Raw genomic sequence first — 21,079 nt, forward strand, 5'->3', positions numbered from 1 at the left:
TCAAGGCCACAGAATGAATGCTAGTGAGAAAAACAAAAAAAGGAACAAAAACTATAACATAAGACCAAAAGAAAATGAGGAAAAAAAAAAAAGAAAAGAAAAAAAGATGTAAGATATGTAGTATGGAATTCCATGGCAGTATTTCACAAGAACGGCGCAGTGGCATTAGGCTTGGAGAGAGCGACGGGACGAGGCAGGCTCCAGGGTCGAGTCCACCTGGGAAGCCAAGCCCTGCAACTCCACACTGGGGCGGGTTACCCCAACCTCCTCCCCAGACCTCAGGCTAATTCAGATGGGGGAGCCTGACACCGTGGACCAGGGCTTTCTGACTTTCTGGTGCTGAGATGTGGCTTTCTTGCAGGACTTTGGCAGGATACTTTATATATATATATTTTTTCACTTGAGGAAGATTAGCCCTCAGCTAACATCCGTGCCAATCCTCCTCTACTTTGTTTGTGGGACACCGCCACAGCATGGCTGACGAGTGGTGTAGGTCTGCGCCCGGGATCCAAACCCATGAACCCGGGCCACCAAAGTGGAGTGCGCGAACTTAACCACTATGTCATGGGGCCAGCCCCAGGACACTTTATAATCTGAAGAAGGACCCTCCGATGGTCACAGCTGGTGGCTCCCACCAAAGGGCCGGGCGTGACGCTGAGCACAAGGATCCAGCGAGTTTCCACCACAGGACACAGGCCACCCAGTCCCGCCTGCGGGACAGAGCCCGCCCCACACCATCCCTGCCAGGGCCCACTCTTCCGAGAGAGTTACTGTTTTCAACCTTGTGTGCCCTGTGATTTGTCTACTTTCAAAAGAAAAACTAGCAGGAAAAACAAATGGCCTTAAAGAAAGGAAAAATTATACAGGTCAGTTTGAAAGTAGACTTTTTCAAATTAACTTATGCACGACTTGCTTGGTTCAGAAAGATGGCTGGTCATTAGGGGAAACATATCTGAATATCATCTGGGGCTTTTGAAGATAATTCCTTCCCCCCCCCCCAAAAAAACCCCCCCCCCCCCCCCAAAAAATAATAGCTCCCCTAAATTATTTGTTGAAAACATTAAAATCCAAACAGACAGCCACAACTTTTTAAACAAGGTTTGGAATCACGAAAAGTTAGAGATAGAAGGGGCCTTTGGAATCACCTAGCTGTTCATTTTTTACTTGGGGAAATTGAGGCCCGGGGAGGGGGAAGGACTTGCCAGGACCACCCAGTGGGGTGTGGCAGGCAAAGGGCTCCTGACAGTGAGCCCCTGAGGGTGGCGGGAGTTGCTTTTCCACCAGCCCAGGCCACAGTGCCCTGGGGAAAGGACGCTGACACGCACGCATCTTGGAGCGCTTCTGGTCTTACAGCCCTAACCAAGACGCCAGCCTTGGCAAGCCCTTTCTGTGACAAAAGGAGACAGATCAACCCACGAACATTTGTTCTCAAAAAAGGGTAAAAAAGAGCCAGAAAGAGGACTCAAACATTTCCCGGTCATTCCCCCTCCTCCATGTTACTTTATGTGCGTGCCCATCCCACCTGCTCTTTAATTCTAATCACGATGATGAGCATGGCCTGGTTTCAGTTTGGCAGCCCACCGGCCTTGTCTGGGCCTTGAGCTCAGAACTTGACATCCTCAACCTCGCTTAATCCTCACAACCTCCCAGGAGATGGGGGTACCATTCCAGAGGCAGAGAACGCCCAGGTATGGAGCGGGGGTAAACCCCCAGGCTCTCGGGACCCCCCAAGGGCACAGCCAGGAGTGGGGCCCAGACACACCTGCCTGCAGAGCCAGCTTATCCCCGATAAACTCTTGAACTGAATTATACTCGAGATCCCCTCGGGTCCTCAGAATAACCCCAGAAGGTTGAGAGGGTGTGGACATCTGGCAGATGGGGAACCCTGGGAATCTGCCTAAACCCGAATTCCCACAGGGGCTGGCAGGTTGCCGGCAGCCTCGGCCGACCCCTGAGCTCGGACCCTCCAGCCTCAGCCCTCTGCTGCCGCCCTGTGGATGCCGCCGGTTGTGCAGGCCAGGAGGCCCCGAGGCTGCAGGTGGAGATGGAGGGTGCCAGGAAGGTGATGGAACCTGCACAAAAGCTGACTTTCACCTGAGAAAGGAGAGGAAACTTTGAAAACTGGCGCAGGCTCTGAAGAGCTGTCCATCTCTTTGGGCACACTGTGTTTGACAGCCTCCAGGACAGAGGGGGCTGTCACCCCCTTTCAGATAGCGCTGAAATCTGCCTTCTAGTCGCCCTGACTTTGGCCCTATTTTGTCCAAGGAGCAGTCAGCTTCCTCTCTCAAGGCCTGCCTCAGACAGCTGAAGCCCAGACACGCCCTTTCTCGCTCTTCTTCCCCTGGGTGACTGCACGTCGTCCTTCACGTTCAGCCTGGCTCCCCTCCTCGGGCATGTTGTCCCCGACAGGCCCCCCAGACAGGGTTAGAGTGCTGCACCATGCTCCCACATGTGAGCCTACCTCCGCGATCTAGAAAGTGCAGTTACGGGTTTTCTATCTACTCATCTATTACGCACCCTGCAAAGATCTTGTGGAGCCCTGTTCTGTGGCTAGCACCGTCTTGGATGAAGATGTGAATAAAAGCTGGTCCCTGAGCTCAAGGAATTCGGGCCACCAGGTGCACGTACAGGAGGCGGTCAGGGCCATGCCAAAGATGCTGCACACACATGCTTCTGAACAGGACTCGCTTGTCTGCCCGGACCAACAGTGAGCGTGAGGTGGAGGGGCGGGTGGGTGGCTGCGACACCCCTGGGGACCCCAGCTATCCCTTCCCAGCTGTGGGATCAGGGACAAGGTCTGACTCTTCCCCAGGTTCAGTTTCCTCCCCCATGAAATGATAAAAATTGTAGGGAGACAAATGTGGCTAGGTGTCCACCTGTGATGGGCCAGCCTCGCTTCCTTCCAGGAGGGACGGGACTCCAAGAACACACGACTGGTTTCTGGCATATAGAAGTCATTTAAGGTGAATGAGTCCATGAGCAACAACCAAAACAGAGGGTCACCTCGTCCCTCCTCGTGAGGTAGTTTCAGAGGGGTGCAGCAAAGGCCTTTGTGAGAAAAAAGACATCTCCCCACTCCCCCTACACACAAAGTCAATCCCAGAATGCACTTTTCTTCCCTAGAGAAGTGCTTGAAGGAGCCCCCTATGTCTCGGACGTGCTGACTTGGGGGGAATGGGGCAGAGAAGGGAGGGCCAGAGCAGGGCCCGTTCCCTGGGCATCGTGAAACTGACAGAACAGGAAAGACCCCACACCGACGTCCGTGGAAAGAAACCAGCAGGTGCTGGCGCTCAGCCCCGTACCTTTTCCTCCAGCTCCTTCAGGTGCCGTCTCTGGACCTCCAGCTTATCCTCCAGTTCTCGGATTCTCTGAAACACATTACATTACGGATCAGAAGAAGTAGAATTTCCAGGTAAAGCCTTATTCCTCATCGTTTGTCGTGGTGTGGCTCTAGGCAGCAGAGCATCCAGATGCTAAGTGAGTGGCTCGACTGACTTCCTGCACAGGCCTGAGTCCCGACCCCCACGTCCAGCCCCAGGAGGCTGCCTCGGGCCCCGAAGTAACTGTTCTGACCTCCATCACTAAAGACTGCTTTTGCCTGTTCTTGGAGTGTGAGGAAATAGAATCACACAGCGTGGACTCTTAAGACAGGATCTCTTTAAAGCATGGACCTCGAGACTGGACCAGGACACGGAGGCGCCCTGGGCAGGATCATGGCATCAAATTACAGTCATGAATCGCTTAACGAAGGGGATGCCTTCTGAGAAATGCATCGTTAGGCGATTTCCTTGTTGCATAGATATCACAGCGAGTACTTACACAGACCCAGATGGTGTAGCCTGCTACACACCAAGGCTCTGTGGTGCTAATATTATGGGACCCCTGTTGTATATGCGGTCTGCTGTTGACTGAAATGCCCATATGCAGCACGTGACTGTTCCTACTTTTGTTTAGCTGGAGCCTAAGATTTGTTTAGCTGGAGCCTGGTTGCTGGGGCAGAGGAAGCGAATGGGGTAGGCGTCGCTGCAGCGTCCACCCCAGCCTCTCCCACTTAGCACTAGATGCCGGGATGACCAACTGTCCCGGTCTGCCTGGGGATGCTCCTGGTTTTAGCACTGGAAGTCTGGAGTCCCAGGAAACCCTTCCGTCCAGGGCAAACCGGGCCAGTTGGTCACCCTCCCGGGCACTGGACATGCCGCATGCCCCTTGGGGGGCTCGCCCTCCATCAGCAGCTTGTCAATCCATTCCTTCCAGTTCCACATGGCCTCCCGCCCAGAGAGTCTGGGAGGTACAACCTTCTCCAGTTTGTCACATGCCCAAGAGCACTTCGTCACCCCTTAAGTGCTGGTACCCCCGATGACTGCCCAGCTGGCTGCAGCCTTTCCAGGCCGGAATGTAGCTGAGAGAATGCTGTCAGGCTGAGGGCCGGGCGATTCAAATCATCTCAAATAAGCACGTGGCTCCCACGGACCCTTCCGCAGGCCCAGAGAAGCCTTTCACGCATTCTGTAGGGCAGTAACTCTCCGTCTGCCATGAGTGTCACCTGGAGGCTTGCTATAACGCAGATTGCTGGGGCCCCCCGACGTTTCTGACTCAGCACTTCTGGGGGTGGAGCCTGAGCAGCTGCATTTCCCACAAGTTCCCGGGTGATGCAGATGGTGCTCGTCTGGGGACCCCACTTTGAGAACCACCGCTGCGCACGTTCACGCGCTCAGCAAATACGGCTCAATATGTCAGGGGCCTGTTTCAGGCCTGGGAGAGAGACAGGATCGCCACCCCTAGGAGTCGTGGTCCAGTCAGGCTCAGACAATGGCACATACACACAGATGTGTACCGGGTGAATAAACTGTCGGAGACAATCGAGCCGGGTGGGGAGGGGATGACGCTGCTTTATCAGGCGCGCAGGAAGGTGGCGCTGGAGGTGCAGTGGTCAGGAGGGTGGGCCACTGAGCCGTGGGCTGGGGGCCCCAGAGGAGGCAGCGAACCCAGCGGGGCCTACGGGGGGGGCGAGCAGAGGCCAGAGCTCAGGGGTTCTGGAAGGTCCCGGTGAGGAGCTCGCAGATTTGGGGGTGTCGTGGGGAGCAGGGAAGAGTTCCAGTGGGCAAAGATCACACTGGCAGCAAAACAGAGAACGATTGGCATGGAAGAGACGAACACAGGTGTTCACCTCTCCAGCCCCGGCTCCTTGTCTGTAAAGTGGGGGTAATCCTGTCGCCCAGGTCTGAGGACGTAACGAGAGAACCTGTGTAAGGTCCTAAGCGCAGAGGTGGCCCTGCCTACATGCTCCAGAAGGGATTAGGAAGTCGGCAGCTTTCTGTGGGAAACTGGCCGTGACCGTCCCCAAGGACCCCTGGCGAGGCGGGGGTGGTGGGGCGGGCAGAGAGCATCTAGAAGGAGCACAGGACTCAGGTGGTTCCGGCTTCATCCTGGGCCCCAAACTCACCAGCCGGTGGACTTTGGGGAGTTACGTAGTCTCTCTCTGCCTGAGCCCCTCTTCTGTAACATCTGCACAGGGACCCCATGACCCTCAGGATGAAAGGGGGACTTGGGGAAAGGGTCTTGTAAACTACAGCACCGTGTGGAGGGAGGGCAACACTTTACAGCTGTCAGAGGATTTGCAAAAATCCCCCAGGAACGACTCCTGGGTTTGAAAAAGCAGCCTCAGAAGCTGGCTCTCCTTCTAGAATTTCTTGACATTCACTCTCGGATAATAACGAGGTCAGTCTCTCATCACAGTATGGGAGGCTGAAGGCACAGTGGCCAAGAGTTTGGTGACCTGATTCACGTTCTCGCTCAGCCACTTCCTGGCTGTGTGAACTTGGGCAAGTTGCTTACCCTCCATGGGTCTCACTTGCCTCACCTAGGAAACTGCACCAATGGTTCCCACTCACAGGGTTGGCATGAGCTGCATTGAACCAACATCTATGGAGCCGTTTCTATGTGCCAGCACTCGTGTGTCTCCCCACACTGGGATATAAGCTTTATGAGGGCAAGTGCAGGGTCCCCAGCACCTGGAACAGTGCTCAGTACATAGACATGAGAAAAATTACAAAGAAATGTAACATGACATCAAGCAGGAGAAGCTGGAGAGAGAGGCAGAGGACACAGTTGTAGAGGTCAGCAGAGGGCCGGGAGAGCTCAGAATGTCAGGCTAAGCAACCCAGACTTTATCCTCTGGGCAATGGGGAGCCAGGGACAGTCTTTGGGGAGGGGTGGTGCTGTGCTGTGTGTTAGGAAGGCTTCTGCGGTGCCGTGGATGGATGGGTGGGGAGGGTACTGGGACTGCCTGTGGTCCCAGCAGATGTCTCTGCAGGCCGGCAGGTGCTAGGAAATGAGGGCACCTTGACTGAAAACCTCCGGGAGGGACAGGGCCCAGCAGCATGATATTGATCTGTGTGTGTTGTCTCCCCTCGCTGGAATGTAAGAGCAGACTCTCCGTGAAAGCAGGGCCTTATTCACTGCTCCATCCCCAGTGGCCGGAACTGTGCCTGGCCCGTGATAGCTGTTGTCACTGGGCTGCCATAAGGAAAGTCTCCCCTCTGCCCAGCCATCACACCTGGGTGACCCGGTTCCAGGAAATTCTGCTAGAGGAAGCACCCAGTAAAACAGATGCACTCCGAATTCCAAGCATCTTTTACAAAGGCACTGAGATGCTGGCTGAGGCCCTGCTTCCTGCTGCCATTACATGTATGATACTCGGCAGGGAGCAGGGAACAAGATTGGGAGTGTCATGGCATCGTCGGTTACATCTGTGCCACCCCGGGAGAGCTGGCCAGGCATTTCCACCTGCAGGGTGACGTCGGACCCTCAAGGCCGAGCCTGGAGGTGGAGCTGCTCCAAACAACCCAGAGAACAGACGGAGAATGTGAGGCCAGGAGGGAGAGCCTTGCCGACTGCTCCAGAGCTGAGCCCAGAGCGGGGAGCAGGAGGAACCTTGTCCCTGAAGCCTACAGCATGATGGTGGAGGATGGGCTCCCCCCAGAGCTGGCTCAGCGGAAACGGTGCAGTGAGAAGGGGCAGAAGGAATGAGAACTCATTTCCTACAAAACCAGAAACGTAAGGAGACCCTCCTATGGACTGAACTGTGACCCCCGCCCCAGTTCGTATGCTGAAGCCCCAGCCCCCAGAGTGACTGTGTTAGGAGACAGGGTCTTAGGACGTAATTCAGGTGAAATGGGGTCACAGGGTGGGGTCCTAATCCAATAGGATTGGCGGTCTCATAAGACGGAGGATCTCTCTCTTTCTCTCCCTCTCCCCCCGTGTCTTTCTCTCCTTCCTTCACTGGCCTCTGACCCCCTCCATCCCCCTGGCCATGTGAGGACACAGAGAGAAGGTGGCCGTTTGCAAGCCAGGAGGAGAGCCCTTGCCGGCAACCGAATCAGCCAGCTCTGGATCTTGGACGTCCAACCTCCAGAACCGTGAGAAATAAACGTCTGTGGTTTAAGCCACGCCATCTGGTGTTTTTTGTTATGGCAGCCCCGAGAGACTAAGACTATGCCCTCTGTAACTCACGGCCACGTGTCTCTCGGACTAACTAAGATCTAAGAACTTTCAGGTGCACAGAAAGCACCTGGGAGTCTTGTTAAATGCAGAATCCCATTCTGGAGGTCTGGGGCGGGCCTGACGCCTGCATCTCCAACAGCTCCCGGGAGATGTCAATGCTGCTGGTCCACGGACCACACTCTGAGTAGCACACCCTGTCCAGGGCGGACAGAAGGCTGCCTGGGTGTGGACATCCACATGCATTATCATCCAGAGAGGGTCTTCTTTTTACTGAATACCTACCACATGCTGGGCACCTGCTAATATGCTTGCACGTTTTGTCATTAGATCCTCAGAGCGATTTACTAACCAATGTTATATACACACACTAACGGATGTCGCACATGCTCACACACGCAGGTGAGTGTTTTAATAAACAGGAAGGCAGTTTTCATATTCAATGAGAGAAGGGCGTCTCCTATTTACCTACAGCAGAATTCTCAACTAATGTGAAAATGATCCAGGGATAAAGGAGAAAAGGAGAAGCGTTCCCAGCCCTGGTTCAATGGATTAACCAGCTTTCTTCGTGCTAAGGGATGTGCAATTTACTAGACTGGCTGAGAGAAACAGAGAAGGAAGTGATTTGTCCCACGTTATCTTACGCCAACACCCCGAGACGCTTGTATTTTAAGGGATTTTCTCTGAGGGATCCCAGTCCTCAATCCGCCCGTACGAGTGGCACAGCCTGCTTTCTGCTTCTTTTTCTCTTAATCACTGGGGCACCCTTCTTCATTTAGCAGGTGGGACACAGTGCTTTCCGGGGAGTCACGGCCAAACGCCGTGCGTCTTCAGAATGGCGCGTCGCAGATCGCAGACTGAAACCACAAGCCACTGCTTGCTGAGATTGGAACCCTTGGGTGGGGTAATGACTTTTTGGTTCAAATACACAAATGTTCTGCTTTGGGCTGGATTTCCTGAACCCCTTCAGCCCCTTCACTCACTGCACACTCAGTTGGCAAGTCCCACAACCAAGGCACGGGGCTTGGCCTTAGCTACACTCCGGCACCCAGCTCCCAGCCCCCATCGGGCCCTGCTCCTGCTACGCCTACTCCCAATCTACACTCGGCAATAACGGTAGCCGTCTACACCTACTGAGGGCACTTGACATGTACTAGTTCATTTAACCTTACAGCGTCCCAATGACTAGGTGTTATTACCATCCCCATGAAGACACTGAGGCCCAGAGAGGTTAAGTCATTTGTCCAAGGCCACACAGCCAATGAATGGGAGAATAGGGTTCAAAGCCAGGCCATCTGGTCCCAGTGTCTGTGTTTTCGACCACTCCACTGCCCCACACTGCCACACCATGCCGTGCTGCTGTCTGAAATGTTATCCCTCCTTGATGGCCACCTGGCCTCTTCCTATTTATCTTCAAAAGCTGGACAGCTGGCCCCTCTGTCCAGAGGCTGCCCAGCCTCCCCTGCACCCCCTCAGCACTTGGTGGACACCGACAGAACAGCCACAGCCGCACGAGATGGTCAGGATCTGTCCCAAGTTTGGGCTCCCCACTGGGCTGGGGGCACCTCAGGTGACTTTCCACTAGCGATGTGACCATAACAGAGGTGGTTCAGTGACAGCGTCGGTGAACGCAAATGCCCCCAGCCCTACGCCGAGATCTCTGATGGTCACTGGCCCTTTGTGCCTCCCCTTCCCTCCCCGACTGACCCCTGCCCTGCAACGCCCTGTCCCGGATCTCGCTGACCGTCACTCTGGCCATCATTGCTGCAAATTCTTGGTCTCCGTCCTGAGTGGCCCATCCTGCACCAGCAACTGGTCCACACACCTGGGCCGCAGGGGTCCCAAGCCCTCCCTTCCCCTCCACCCGCTCCTCCTGATGTGGGGGACGTGGCCTCCCCTTCTTTTTCCTTCAGGACATGGGGCCAGGTGAGTATCCTCAGCCCCTGGCCCTGTATGCGGGCTACATACCTATGGCTTCCCACTGTCGCCTCCTTCTCCATCCTGGCTCGGCTCATCCCCTGCCGGTCTGAACGCTGGGTCTCACCCATCCCTCCGTCCAGCAGACCCTCTGGACGCTTTCTCTCCCCTCAGTCTCCAGTCTCTCCCTCCCTGTTGTCCCTCAGCACGTCCCTCAGCATGCCAGAGTGATCAGGAATCTCCCAAGTAACAAAACCTCTCCCTCCATCTGACACGAGGTGTGGGTGTCCCTGCAGCTTGAGGTTCTCAGAACACCTAACACGTGCCAGACATTCACGAGGCTCTGGAGACACCCTGGGCCAGAGGCAGGTTGTCAGGCCAGCAGGTGAGCATCGCACCAGCAGGCAGCGGGCAGGGCGGGGGGAAGGGAGAGCCCAGGCAGAGGCTCGCTGAGGCTCCCAGGTGTCCTTCCACCCAAAGCAGGTCTTCAGCGAAGCTTATCCTTCACGTCCTCACAGCCAGCCCTTTTCCCTTCATCGTCTCCTTTTGCTCGTCAACTGAATGCAGCCCGGCTGTGCCCCGACCCTTCCTCAAATTCACCAGGGACCCCTGCTTCTCAGTCCTGATGGGACTCCCGCTGCTTCGGACACAGGTCCCATCTGCTCCTTCTCGACAGTGCCCTCGCTCTCCCCCCAACTTCTCTCGCTCTCGCTCTCTCTGCCTTCTGTGACATCGCTTCCCACTGGTCATCCAGACCCTTCCTCACTGGTTGGATTCCTTCCAGCTGTGTGACCTTTACGCACATGAGTTCACCTTCCTGAGCCTCAGTTTCCCCATCAGGTAAATGGACAGAACAATCCCCACCCCGCAGATGTGCCATGAGAGAAAGGAGCTAAAACGGTGAGCGCTCCACAAACGCCAGAGCCAGCTGCTGCGTTCCTGCCTCGACACCAGCGGGAGTCCTTGGAACCCGGTGGCACACGACACTCACACAGGACTCCAAACCCTGGAATACACGTAGGCTTTCAGAGTTAACCAATGCAGCTCCCAGGGCCAGGCCTCAAATTAGCTGACATCACAAACTGCAGCCAAAAGGCAAACCGTTCAGCCAGCGCCTTCCCCATTATAAGAACCCAACTCTGAAAGAGAACACGGATGCTGGAGGAAGGCGGCTGAGGGACACCTAGCTTTGGTTTGTATCACCATTTCGCAGGGGGTGGGGACCCTATTGTTTAAACGTATGGTTAGAGAAACAGTTTGCTGTACATTACGCCCAAGGGTCCCAAGTCCTCTCCGTCAATGGGGAATACACCTGCCCTGGTATGAGGGTGTCTGTGACAAGACATGTCTTCCTTCACTGAAACTGTCTGTACCCCCAGCTCTCCATTGAACACGCCTGGGCTGCCCAGATGCCCCTCAGAGGTGTCAGTGCACCAACAGGGGGCCAGGGGTGGAGCTGCTGGGAGGCGGTGAGCGGCGCCCGAGCCAGGCCCCGCCCCTCACCTGCTGGGCCTGCTGCAGCAGCTCCATGCGCTCCCGCAGGATCTGGCTGTCGAACTCCCGGCTCTGCCTCAGGATCTGCCTGCGCACCTTCTCCACGGCGGCCTGCAGGTCCTCCCGCTGGCCCTCGCTCAGCGCCTCGCTGGCCCTCCGCCCCGGCTCCTGCTGCAGCGCGTTGTACAGCGTGGCCTCCAGCTCCTGGATTCTCTGAGTGGCCCAAATCACACAGACAGTGGAAGGTCGCATGTGGGTGGACAGTGACCGCCAGGACACGGCAGTAGAGGGTGGCGGAGCTCCAGGATCTGGGGCAGGAAGGGGACGCATGCAGGGCCCAGCACAGGAGCCAGCAGCCCCTTCCAGTGGGGGAGCCCCTTCCAGCCCCATGCACATGGTTTTAGGAACATGTCACATGTCTTACTCTATTCTATCAAGACACCCTACTCTGTCCAAGCTAGGACAGGATGATAAGAACAAGCATAACCACCTCTTAGAACGTGTGACCTGAAGAGAGGCTGGACTGGAATGGTTTTCATTTTACCCTAGGCTTCCAATTTACTTCCCCACCCCGGGAACAAACCTCCCCTTGTACAGTGAGTGCCGATGGGAAAATACGGCTTAATTTGCACACCTTTGCTTTTCAGCCAGCTTTAGGAAGGCAATTTCACCCCAAGCAAATAGTGACAATGTTCTAGTGGCTCCCTCCCCTGAAAAAGCAAGGTACCCTTAGTAAAGCAAAGCAAAGGAGAGATTAGTGGCCAACTGGAGGATCCTCGTGAAAGAGTTTTAGTCATTAGAGGAAGTTACTTCTTCTCAACTTCACAGCAAGACACTTAACTACAGGCACCTTATAGGAACATCTAGGGACAAAAGAGACAAATGTCTCCTTTCTGCCTCCCTGAGCCCCACCCACACGCCTTGGTTAGGAGCAGTGCCTTCTCCTTAGACAGTGTAGAAAGATCACCAGTGGGAACTGCCAAGAAGGGGCGAGGGGTAGATTGAGGCAGGGGGCCAGTGGGCGACCCTCTGCAGCCACAAGGCCACCTGCCCCTCCAGCCTCCCCTAGAGTCAACAGGCTGTGCTCAGGCCCTGGAGGAATTCCAGGCCCATCAGGCCAGGACTAATTTTAACCAACTGACATTATCACCTTCCTGTCACCCTGCCCTGTTACCCCTGGGAAATTAGAAGGTGGGAGTGTGTCCGCCGGCACAGTGGAGGGGTCCCCCATCTGGGCTCCACGTGGAGCCGGAGCTTGCCTGTGCCTGCTGGCTCATTCCCTCTCCTTTCAGCAGCCAAGCTCCTAGGACCCCCCATGGCACTAGCTTCTAGTCAGGACCTACCACCCCACTTGAAGTTCTGGAAGCCCCATTGTGGGCCTGCCCCATCTCACTCAGCTTGATGACCAAGGAGCACAAGGGTGCATCTGACACTTGCCTTCCTTGCCCCTGCCCAGGCATGCGGCACTGCCACCCTCTTGGGACATTTTACGTCCCCGACTGTTCAGGTCAATCTAGCACTGCATCAGGACTGCCATCTCGCCACGCGCCTGAAATCCCACTCGAGGCTCTGGGACGTTCGACTATGAATGCCGCTTCTCCACGGCGGCAGGATGGGCACTCCCAGGGCCTCCTCTGCGGAGCCAGAACTCTGAGGGGCCCCAGGGCCTTTCTGCACATGGCACTTTGACAACAGAGATGGAGACCAAGGTTTTCCAAAGAGTGTTGGGAAACACCAGTTTCAAGGGAAGATGTCCCTTGAAAAGAGGGCCCCACAATCCAGTGAACGTGGCCAACTGCTGGCTTCTGTTCCTCTCAGAGCCTCAGCCTACCCTGTAGCATATGGAGGACCCCAGGAGTCCTCAGAGTTTTCTTATTCTGTTGCAGCCCTCCCCTCTTGTTTTCTGGCCTTAAGTTCCTGTGATCTCTCCTGAAACTGTATTCCTCAGAGCTTTCTGGGAAATGCTCAGGGAGGGCGGTGCTGTGAGACAGACATGGTGGATAGAGCAGGGGAAAGGGGGTTTGCAAAGGGACCGAGACCGGACAGAATCGAGGGAAAACCAAAAACGGGAACGGGGCGAGCAAAGGAGGAGCATGCTCTCATTTTTAAGTTGCCTCTAACACTGTTACCCCATTGAGCGCCCAGAAATAAGAACTGAGGAGGAGATGCCAGGTCTAGAGGAGGCCCAGTCCCTCCTGACCTACGTCTCCTGCGGCCTGCCCATGGCATTCAAGCCCCAGGGCCTGGACGCGGAGGGTCAAGGGTCACGGTGAGGCGCACCAGCCTTCACGCCCAGAATCCCGCGGGTGCCCAGCTACCTGCTCTCTGTCTTGCTGGAGACACTGCTGGAAACAAGGGTTGGAAGCTGATTTTCAGTCACTGACTCTGCATTTCTTGGGTACAAAGCCAGCTTGTAAAACGATTTGAACTACAAGTGATCCAGACTTTGACCACTACGCTGCTTCTTCCAGCAAGAGCTGCCCTCAACTCGACATTCTCTGCCGTGGGGACGTCCTGGAAACACCCACCATCTCATCATCTCACTCCCCAGCCCCGGGAGCACTTCCCACAGCACCAGGAGACTTGGCCTTGAGTGTCCTCAAAGCCATGTGACATTCGGCCCTGAATGTGGTCCCATTTTACATTAACCACCAGGAAGCCCAGGACCAGTTTTATGACCCAAACACGACATTGCACAGGACCTGACAACAAGTCACTTTTGTTCTGATGCTCATGTGGCCTCTACTCCTCGCTCCACTGCCTCTTTCTCATATTTATCGGAAAACTTGCTTTGGGATTTCAAGCATAAATAAATATTTAAGTATAAACAAACACATAAGAAAGACAGTTTCCTTTCATCCATCTCAAATGATCACTAGAATTGAATAAACAGGTCTAAAGAAACCATCAAGGTAACTAAATATTTTTGAAAAATCATGATTGATTTGGAAAAAGGGATAATTTCTCTGTATGGTCGTTCCAGGTGCTCTGTGGAGACAGCGTTTTGATGGCCCCCGAACCACACCAGTGGTGACCCTAAACACGGTGTCAGCCCTGAAGGAAAAAGCAGCCTCTAACGTTGAGTCTGGAGAGCAGCGTCCCCCCACTTCTGGTCCTACCAGGTAGGCCTGGTCGAGGGCCTGCTTCCTGTAATCCAGCTCCTCCTCCAGGTAGCCCTTCTGCCTGCTGAACAGGTCCTGGAAAAGAGGAGGAGCGCGAGGTCAAGGTCAGCACCAGAATCCATCACAGCGAGGCTCTCCAGAGCCCACCCACTCACCTTCGCTAGAGGGCGACAGTCTCACCAAGGTGGGTACCCCCCAGGTGCTGGGGGAGAAGGGAAGTGATGGTCCGCCCTGCTTGCTCCCCACGTGCAGCCCCTGTGGGGGGCCTCACAGGCCCAGGGACCTTGATCATGCCTGTCCCAACTCGTCTGGGCTTCCCTTCTCTTGGGCATCTGACTGCAATGAAAGGACTCTCCTCTCTCCAATCTCGTTCCCAAGCCCAGGTCACGGGAACCCTTGATTCTTCTTGTCACATCCTGGTGGTCCCTGAAGACAGTCTCAATAGTTCTCAGATGCAGCCCCTCCTCCCACACAAACAGTGTCACCCACCTCCTGATTAGTCTCATGGCTGGATGCTCCCTCCCCAACCCTCCACGTCACTCTTTCAGTCCCCACAAGCACCATCCCTCCAGAAGGCAGATCTCTATTACTGCCTTGAGAGTTTCAGGATTAGAGCTCATCTATTGCAGCCACCTGATTTCATAGACGAGGAAATAGAGGTCCTGGGAGGACCAATGCTTTGTCTTAGATGCCACAGTTCACAGGTGGCAGAGGTGGGACGAGAAACCCAGGCCTGTGATTCCAGTCCAGGGTTCTTTCCACACCACACGCTGCTTCCAGGCCTTGTGCTGTTCCTTCTTCACCTCTCATTTCTACTTAGAAAGCTTGAACTTGTCTTTGAAGGCTCCAGAACCACCTCTTCTGGGAAGCCTTCTCTGACATCCCCCATGCTGGGAAAAATGGGTCCCCCTAAAAGCTCATAGTCCCCTAGTGAATAAGCGCCACCACCATTTATGGAGCCCGTGTGTGCCAAGCACTGTGCAAAAACAGGCTGTGTCTCCAGCATCTCTCAACCCTACAGCCCAGGGAGGCGGGGACTGGAACCCCCATTTATCAACGAGGAAACTAAGGTCCAATGTATCTTTGCAAAACTCTCATGGCCGGTGAGGAGGACAAGTGAACTGGAGCTCTGTCTGTGTGTCTCCAGAGCCACGGGGCAAGCGTCACCATGTCACGTCCTCACGCTGCCCTGGGCCTGGCAGTTCACAAGCACATGTCCCCACAGGCATGTGAGCCAGCTCCTCAAGACGGGGACCCCCCCATCCCTTATTGAACCTCTAATCCTAGCACAGTGCCTAGGAGAGCAGAGGCGCCGAAACTATGTGTTGAGAGAATAACTGAGTGAATGAAGGGGTATGTGAATGGATGCTGATTACCCAGAACAGCCACGAGGACAAAAGCAAAATTTAGAAATGTGTGCAAGTAAATTCACATGAAAACACATGCAAAGCCTTCCTGGGGAGTGAATTCTCTGAACTCTGTCAACCCTCCTCCCTCCCAGGGGCTCGAGTTTGTACCTTTTCCATCTCTAGGTCCAGCATCTTCTGGGTCAGGGCTGCCTCGGTTCCCTCTATCTGCTTCAGCCACTGGAAAACAGCAGGGACAGGGGCACAGCAAGTGAGAACCAGTGCCTGTCGGGGCCTCTGCCAAAGCCAAGCGTGCAGGGGACCTCCTCCTAGATGAGGCTGCTGGCCCCAGAGGTCCCCTCTCACTTCCCAGGGTGGTCCTCAAAATGGGATTTCATCATCTGTACAGAGGTTTCAGCTTTGACAGACGTTTGCTTAGGGATCGATCTGGTCTTGGATACACACACGTGAGTGTGTGCCAGGATGTGGGTGTGCGTGCCCAGGCGAGCCTGTACGCACTGGACGTGGTTGGTATGCGTGCACGGGAGGCTGATTCAGTGCCCAGTGGACATGAGCACGGAAGGCTGTGTGTGTGTGTGCAGCTGTGAGCGTGTGCCTCTGGGAGCTCTGCAGCTGGGCACATGTGTGTCACTGAGGCCCACTCTGCTGTGCGCTGTGCCTGTGGTCACATCCCCGGGACCTCCCCCAGCTCCCTTGCAACCACCCCATGGAGTGGGCAGCATCACCCCGTTGCGCAGGTGAAGACACAGACACCGAGCTAAGTCACTGTCCAAGGTCACACGGGTGGGGAGTGGGGATTTCAAACCCAGCCCGCAGCATTGCAGCCCTGCAGCCACCCGGGCGTGTCTGAGTAGCCAGGCACACCGAGGAGTGTGGGCACAAACTCGGTCCAGCCATGCGGGGTTGAGGGTCTGGGAGCCCCACGCGGGCTGAGCGCCAGGCGTGAGGGCGCTGAGAGCGTGCGGGCAGCTGTTGCAGGTACGCAGGCGTGACTTCACGAGGAGCCCCCCTAGAGATGGGGCGAGGCCCATGTCACTGAGGACCGGCCTGCGGGGGATGCGGTGGGGTCTTTGGGTCTGACGACACGTGCGAATGTGTATGCTAAAGCCAGCACCTGGCTTCCCTGTGTGGGACCCCTTGCCACTGGCCCATACACTGCCCCTTTCCTGACCCCCAGACCCCCTCACTGCCACCTGCTCCTCATCCTCGCCCACCACCCGGGACTCTGGGTGCCCTCAGAGCCCTGCCCTTGGGCTCCCCCACTCGCTCTGCACTCCCCCAGGCTCTCTCTGAAACGTCTCCCTCCAGCCCAGATCCGTTCCCCCACTCCCCTTGTACGTCTCCCCTCTGGCGCCCCAAGGCACCTCCAAAAGGACTCACCAGCCACTCCTCTGCTGGGAAAGAGCCCCCATTCTACCCAAACCAGGAAGCCGGGAGTAGCCTGGCTCCTCCTTTCCCTTCACCTGCCAAGTGTTGGTTCCCCCACCCCGCTGCCCTGTTTCTTAAACCCACCCACTACATTCCATTCCCAAATCCCTCTCTGCCCTCCAGCCAGCATGTTCTCTCTGCTCCTGCTCAAAAGCCTCGAGGCTATACCATTGCTCCTGACAATGGCTGGCCTTCCTTCCTCTCAGGGCCTTTGCACATGCTGCTGTCTCTGCCTAGGACATCACCACCTCTCCCAACCCCAGCGACAGCCCCAGGCCTTTACTGAGCTAACACCTACTCAGACTTCAGGCCTGACTTCGCTGTTCTCCTCCAGGAAGCCTGCCCTGCTTCCTGAGCCCACGGGGCCAGGTGCCATCTTGTGAATGCCTGTCATAGAACTCACCTGACAGCTTGCTGTTGTCTGCTTCCCTCCCCCACCAGCCCCTGAAGGTGGAGAGCACATTGGACTGGTTCTGTTAAATTTCCTTGCCCAGCACAGGCCTGGCACAAAGCAGGGGCCTAACAACAATTTGCGGAAGAAAGAAGAATGTAGGGGTGTGGAGGTCTGGTGGGGTGTGTGCTGGCTCCACAGAGGGAACAAGACTGGGTAAAGCCATGGTCACAGAGGCTCCTCGTTAACGTCAAAGTTAGCTTGACCCCCAAGACGGGGCCCGGAGGTGGCGGCAGACACAGGCGCTCAACGGAGCATTTCTTTAGACGTTGCCAAGAGAGGATGTGAGGTTTCTTAGAAATTGGTGAGCATCTTTTTGAGAGGGAATAAAAATATTTCATTTTTAATACCCTAATGCCAGCAGTTATAAAATGAATACAATTAAAATGGGAAAAAAATCCAGTTTTGAATCATTTGGACAAGCTGCTTTCAGAACAGGTTTTGTAAAACACGGTGTCCAGTTTCTCCTTATTGCCAAAAAAAAAGATTTGATATGCAAATAAGGAAAAAGCTTGACAGATCCTTTTCAGAAACTGGGAGTAAACTGAAGACAGAAAATGCTGGCCATGAGCATCCTGGGTGTGTGGGGTCACAAATTTCATACCAAGAGTCCCGCCAGGTACCTACCGGGTCTTAGTCCCAGAGTGAGAACCTGAATGCTCACGGCTCTGCGCCCTCCTCCAGGAGGGAGGGGGTGGGGACAAGGACACCTGCCTTCCCGTCAACCCTCAGGAGAGAGGTGAGCCGACCCACAGAGGGTGGGAGATGGAGGAAGCATCTCTGGGAAGTGTGGCCAGGGCACCCATGCCCAGCCAGCTCTCTGCACCCGCACGTGCAGGGCCGCGATCCCCAGAGCTGGGGGTCTCTCTCCTCTACACCCAACTCTCCCTTCAGAAGAAGGTCCCCAGGCCCTGACTCCAGGCCAAAGCTTAGAAAGCTCGACTGTGGCTGCATCCTCCAACCTGTTGTTACCAATGAGAACAATGGTTTTAAAAATTTCCATCTTTCTGACTGGTTTTGAACCTGAGGGAGAAGCGGTGTGACTCACGACCCCCCATAGACCCTCCGATGTCCTGTGTTCAAGCTCCTCTGTCCGGCTGTGCGGTGTGTGGGGAGCAAGATGTGGTCCCTGAGCTTGGACTTGGCTAACGGGGGGCGGGGGGGCTGACACGGTTCGGCTGTTTGAACCTTCCAGTCAGAACAGGGCGTCCCCAGGTGGTGATGCAGGACGGCTGTAGCCAGGGCGAGACGCCGTGTACTGCAGGACCTTCCAGGACCATCCTGTGCCATTCCTAATTAGAGCTGCACTTTGCTTGCATGCTACGAGGCGGCTCTGTGCCTCTAGACAGGACATTGTGGTTGACCTCAGTCTGGTCTGATACCAGTACTGAAGGCAGTTTTAAAAGGAGCTGTGCCTCGTCAAGGGGGGCTGACTGCCGATGTCACAGGCGGGGCCTGGGACCCCCGCTGCAAAGGCTTCCGTGCTTGTTGTCTCCAGGACGAACAACTCGTCCCCGTTTGCCCGGGACTCTCCCCATTCCAGCACTGAACTCCCACATCACAGGAGACCCATCAGTGCCTGCAAACCGGACAGTGACCCCAGCCTCCCCATCAGGACTCAGAGCCGTCCCTTGACCCATGTCGTCCTGGGGCGCACTCAGCACCATGCTCTCTCCGTGGGGAGAGACGCATCACGTCTGACCTTTATGCACAGACACGTGGCAGGGCTAGTGCCTCCTGGGACAAGGAGAAAACACTAAGCCAGTCGCCAGCTGGGCCCCCCCTCACGTGGCACAGAATCGGGCACCACCCCAGCTCCCACCACCCCTGAGGGACTTTAGGAGGAGCTGGAGGGCAGGCAGCCGGCGTCGCTCTCGACACATAGGGCACACAGCACGGCGCCAGGCCCAGCAGCCCGGCAGGGCTCTGGTAGTCAGTGGCAGGCAGCAGCAGCTGGCAGGGGCTGGCGAAGGCGGGTGGGGGGCGACAGGGGCAAAGCAGACAGGAGCCACGCGCCAGGCAAGCCCCACCTCCTCCGCTGTACAAGGGAGATGCTCATCTCAGAGGGCTGCTTAGAGGAGGAGGAGCCGGAGGATCTAGGGCGGGGCCCAAGGCTGAGGGTCTGGAAGGCCCACCATCCACCGGGGCAGCGGGAGGAGGGTCTCAGGAAGGGCTCGAGTGGGAGAAGGTGGCCTCGTGGAGGGCTGTTCCCAGCAAGGCTGGGGCCTCCCACAGTGTGCCGCCCTCCAGGGACCCTGGGGGCTGGAGAGAAGACCCCCCATGCCCGCTGCCCCACCCCCACCCCCACCCGCCACCCCAGGTCACTGGCGGTTCCTGCTCTTTGCTCACCATCTGCAAGCACTGATCAAAGACTTTGAGGAACCAAGCTTTGCCCCAGGCTTCCACTTAAACACGCCCTGTCCTGGAGGCTCAACACTGACCCTGCAAGGCATACCGCTCTCCATTTCGTGGCTCTGGGAGATGCACAGACCCACCGACCGACCGCAGTTGGCGAGCAGAGGTCCAGCAGTGAGCCTCATATAGGGGCCGCTCTGAGGGCGGGGAGGGAACTGTGGCTCTGACACCTCCACGTCCTCCCGGGCGTGCTGGGTGCTCCGCACCCGGAGGCTCATTCTTAGTGAATGTTGAATAAACGGAGTCACGAGTCTTCACTCGGCTCTTTACATGACGCTCCCCAGAGCACTGTTACAGGAGGCAGGACAACCACATTTGGCTTTGCTGGTGAGAGGGATGTCTACCGAATGCACACCATGCGCCTAACAGCGGACAGTAAATTACCTGCGTCTGATGGGCCCACCAGCCCGCCAGGTGTGGGTCATCATCATCCCCTTGGTCACCTGAGGACGCAGCTCAGCCAGGTGACGTGACTTGGGAGTCACCACTTAGCACCTGTGTGACCTTGGGCAAGGCTTTGTCATAGTCTGTCACCAACATTTAGTGCCCTTTACATGACTGGAAGGAGGGGTGGACAGGTACCCAGAGAAGAAACTACTTATATTTTAAATGTCCTCCCAGATTCTGGAGGGAATCCTGATTAAGATCATTAAGACCTCATCATTACAGAAATAGTATTTTAAAGTTTAACTCATGTGCTTTGAAACGAAAAGCTCTATAGATGGGACTACATAAAAAGTTGTGTACACCTAAAATGTTCTAAACTCATGTAAAAGGTAAACCAGGAATGTGTTTTTAATAAGTATGGCAAAAAGTTATTATCTGTAATATGTAAAGCATGCAGAGAAGTCAGTAAGGAAAACCATAATTATGGCAAATACATAGTGAATGAATGAATGTATGATTGAATTAATGTATGAACGAACAAATAGCAAACAAACCCAATGGAAAATTGTCAAAGGAAATGTCATTACAATTCACAAGGAAGAAGAAAATAAATAATATACAATAAAAACTCAGTGCCACTAGACTCACATAAATGAAAAGCAAAACCACGACGTCCTATAATTTTGGCCTATCAAGTCGGCAGAGTTCTTCGCAGTGACATGCCACGTGGAACAAGAAACCAGCCCTGTGGTGATCCTCAGGTAGAAGGAGAATTGGTACCACTTTTCTGGAAACCATTTTGACAACATCAAAGCTCTTAAAAACTGCCTTACCACACGGCCCAGTGATTCCACTTCTACGATCTATCCTGTGGAAGTGTTTGAAAATGTAGGTAGAAACCCACGGGTAAAGATGTTCACTGCTGCGTGATGGTAAACAGAAATAAAAAGTGGAGATGCCCTTGGTCTGTAGCAGCGGGGGAGAGATTAAGCAATTTA

The 21,079-nt window shown here is 55.2% G+C and overlaps 1 protein-coding gene across 1 annotated transcript in view; it reads right to left on the bottom strand.

Annotated features, from left to right (window-relative positions):
• Positions 1 to 21,079, bottom strand: part of JAKMIP1 (janus kinase and microtubule interacting protein 1) — a 146,436-nt gene continuing 125,357 nt past the window's right edge. The window contains exons 17-21 of the mRNA XM_046656784.1: positions 15,551 to 15,619; positions 14,031 to 14,108; positions 10,921 to 11,124; positions 3,303 to 3,368; positions 1 to 51 (exon numbers count right to left, since the gene is read on the bottom strand). Of these exons, the coding sequence (XP_046512740.1) occupies positions 1 to 51; positions 3,303 to 3,368; positions 10,921 to 11,124; positions 14,031 to 14,108; positions 15,551 to 15,619 (468 nt within the window). The remainder of the gene's footprint in view (positions 52 to 3,302; positions 3,369 to 10,920; positions 11,125 to 14,030; positions 14,109 to 15,550; positions 15,620 to 21,079) is intronic.

Source organism: Equus quagga, chromosome 3, assembly GCF_021613505.1.
Source record: "Equus quagga isolate Etosha38 chromosome 3, UCLA_HA_Equagga_1.0, whole genome shotgun sequence".
In the NCBI taxonomy this organism is placed as follows: domain Eukaryota; kingdom Metazoa; phylum Chordata; class Mammalia; order Perissodactyla; family Equidae; genus Equus; species Equus quagga.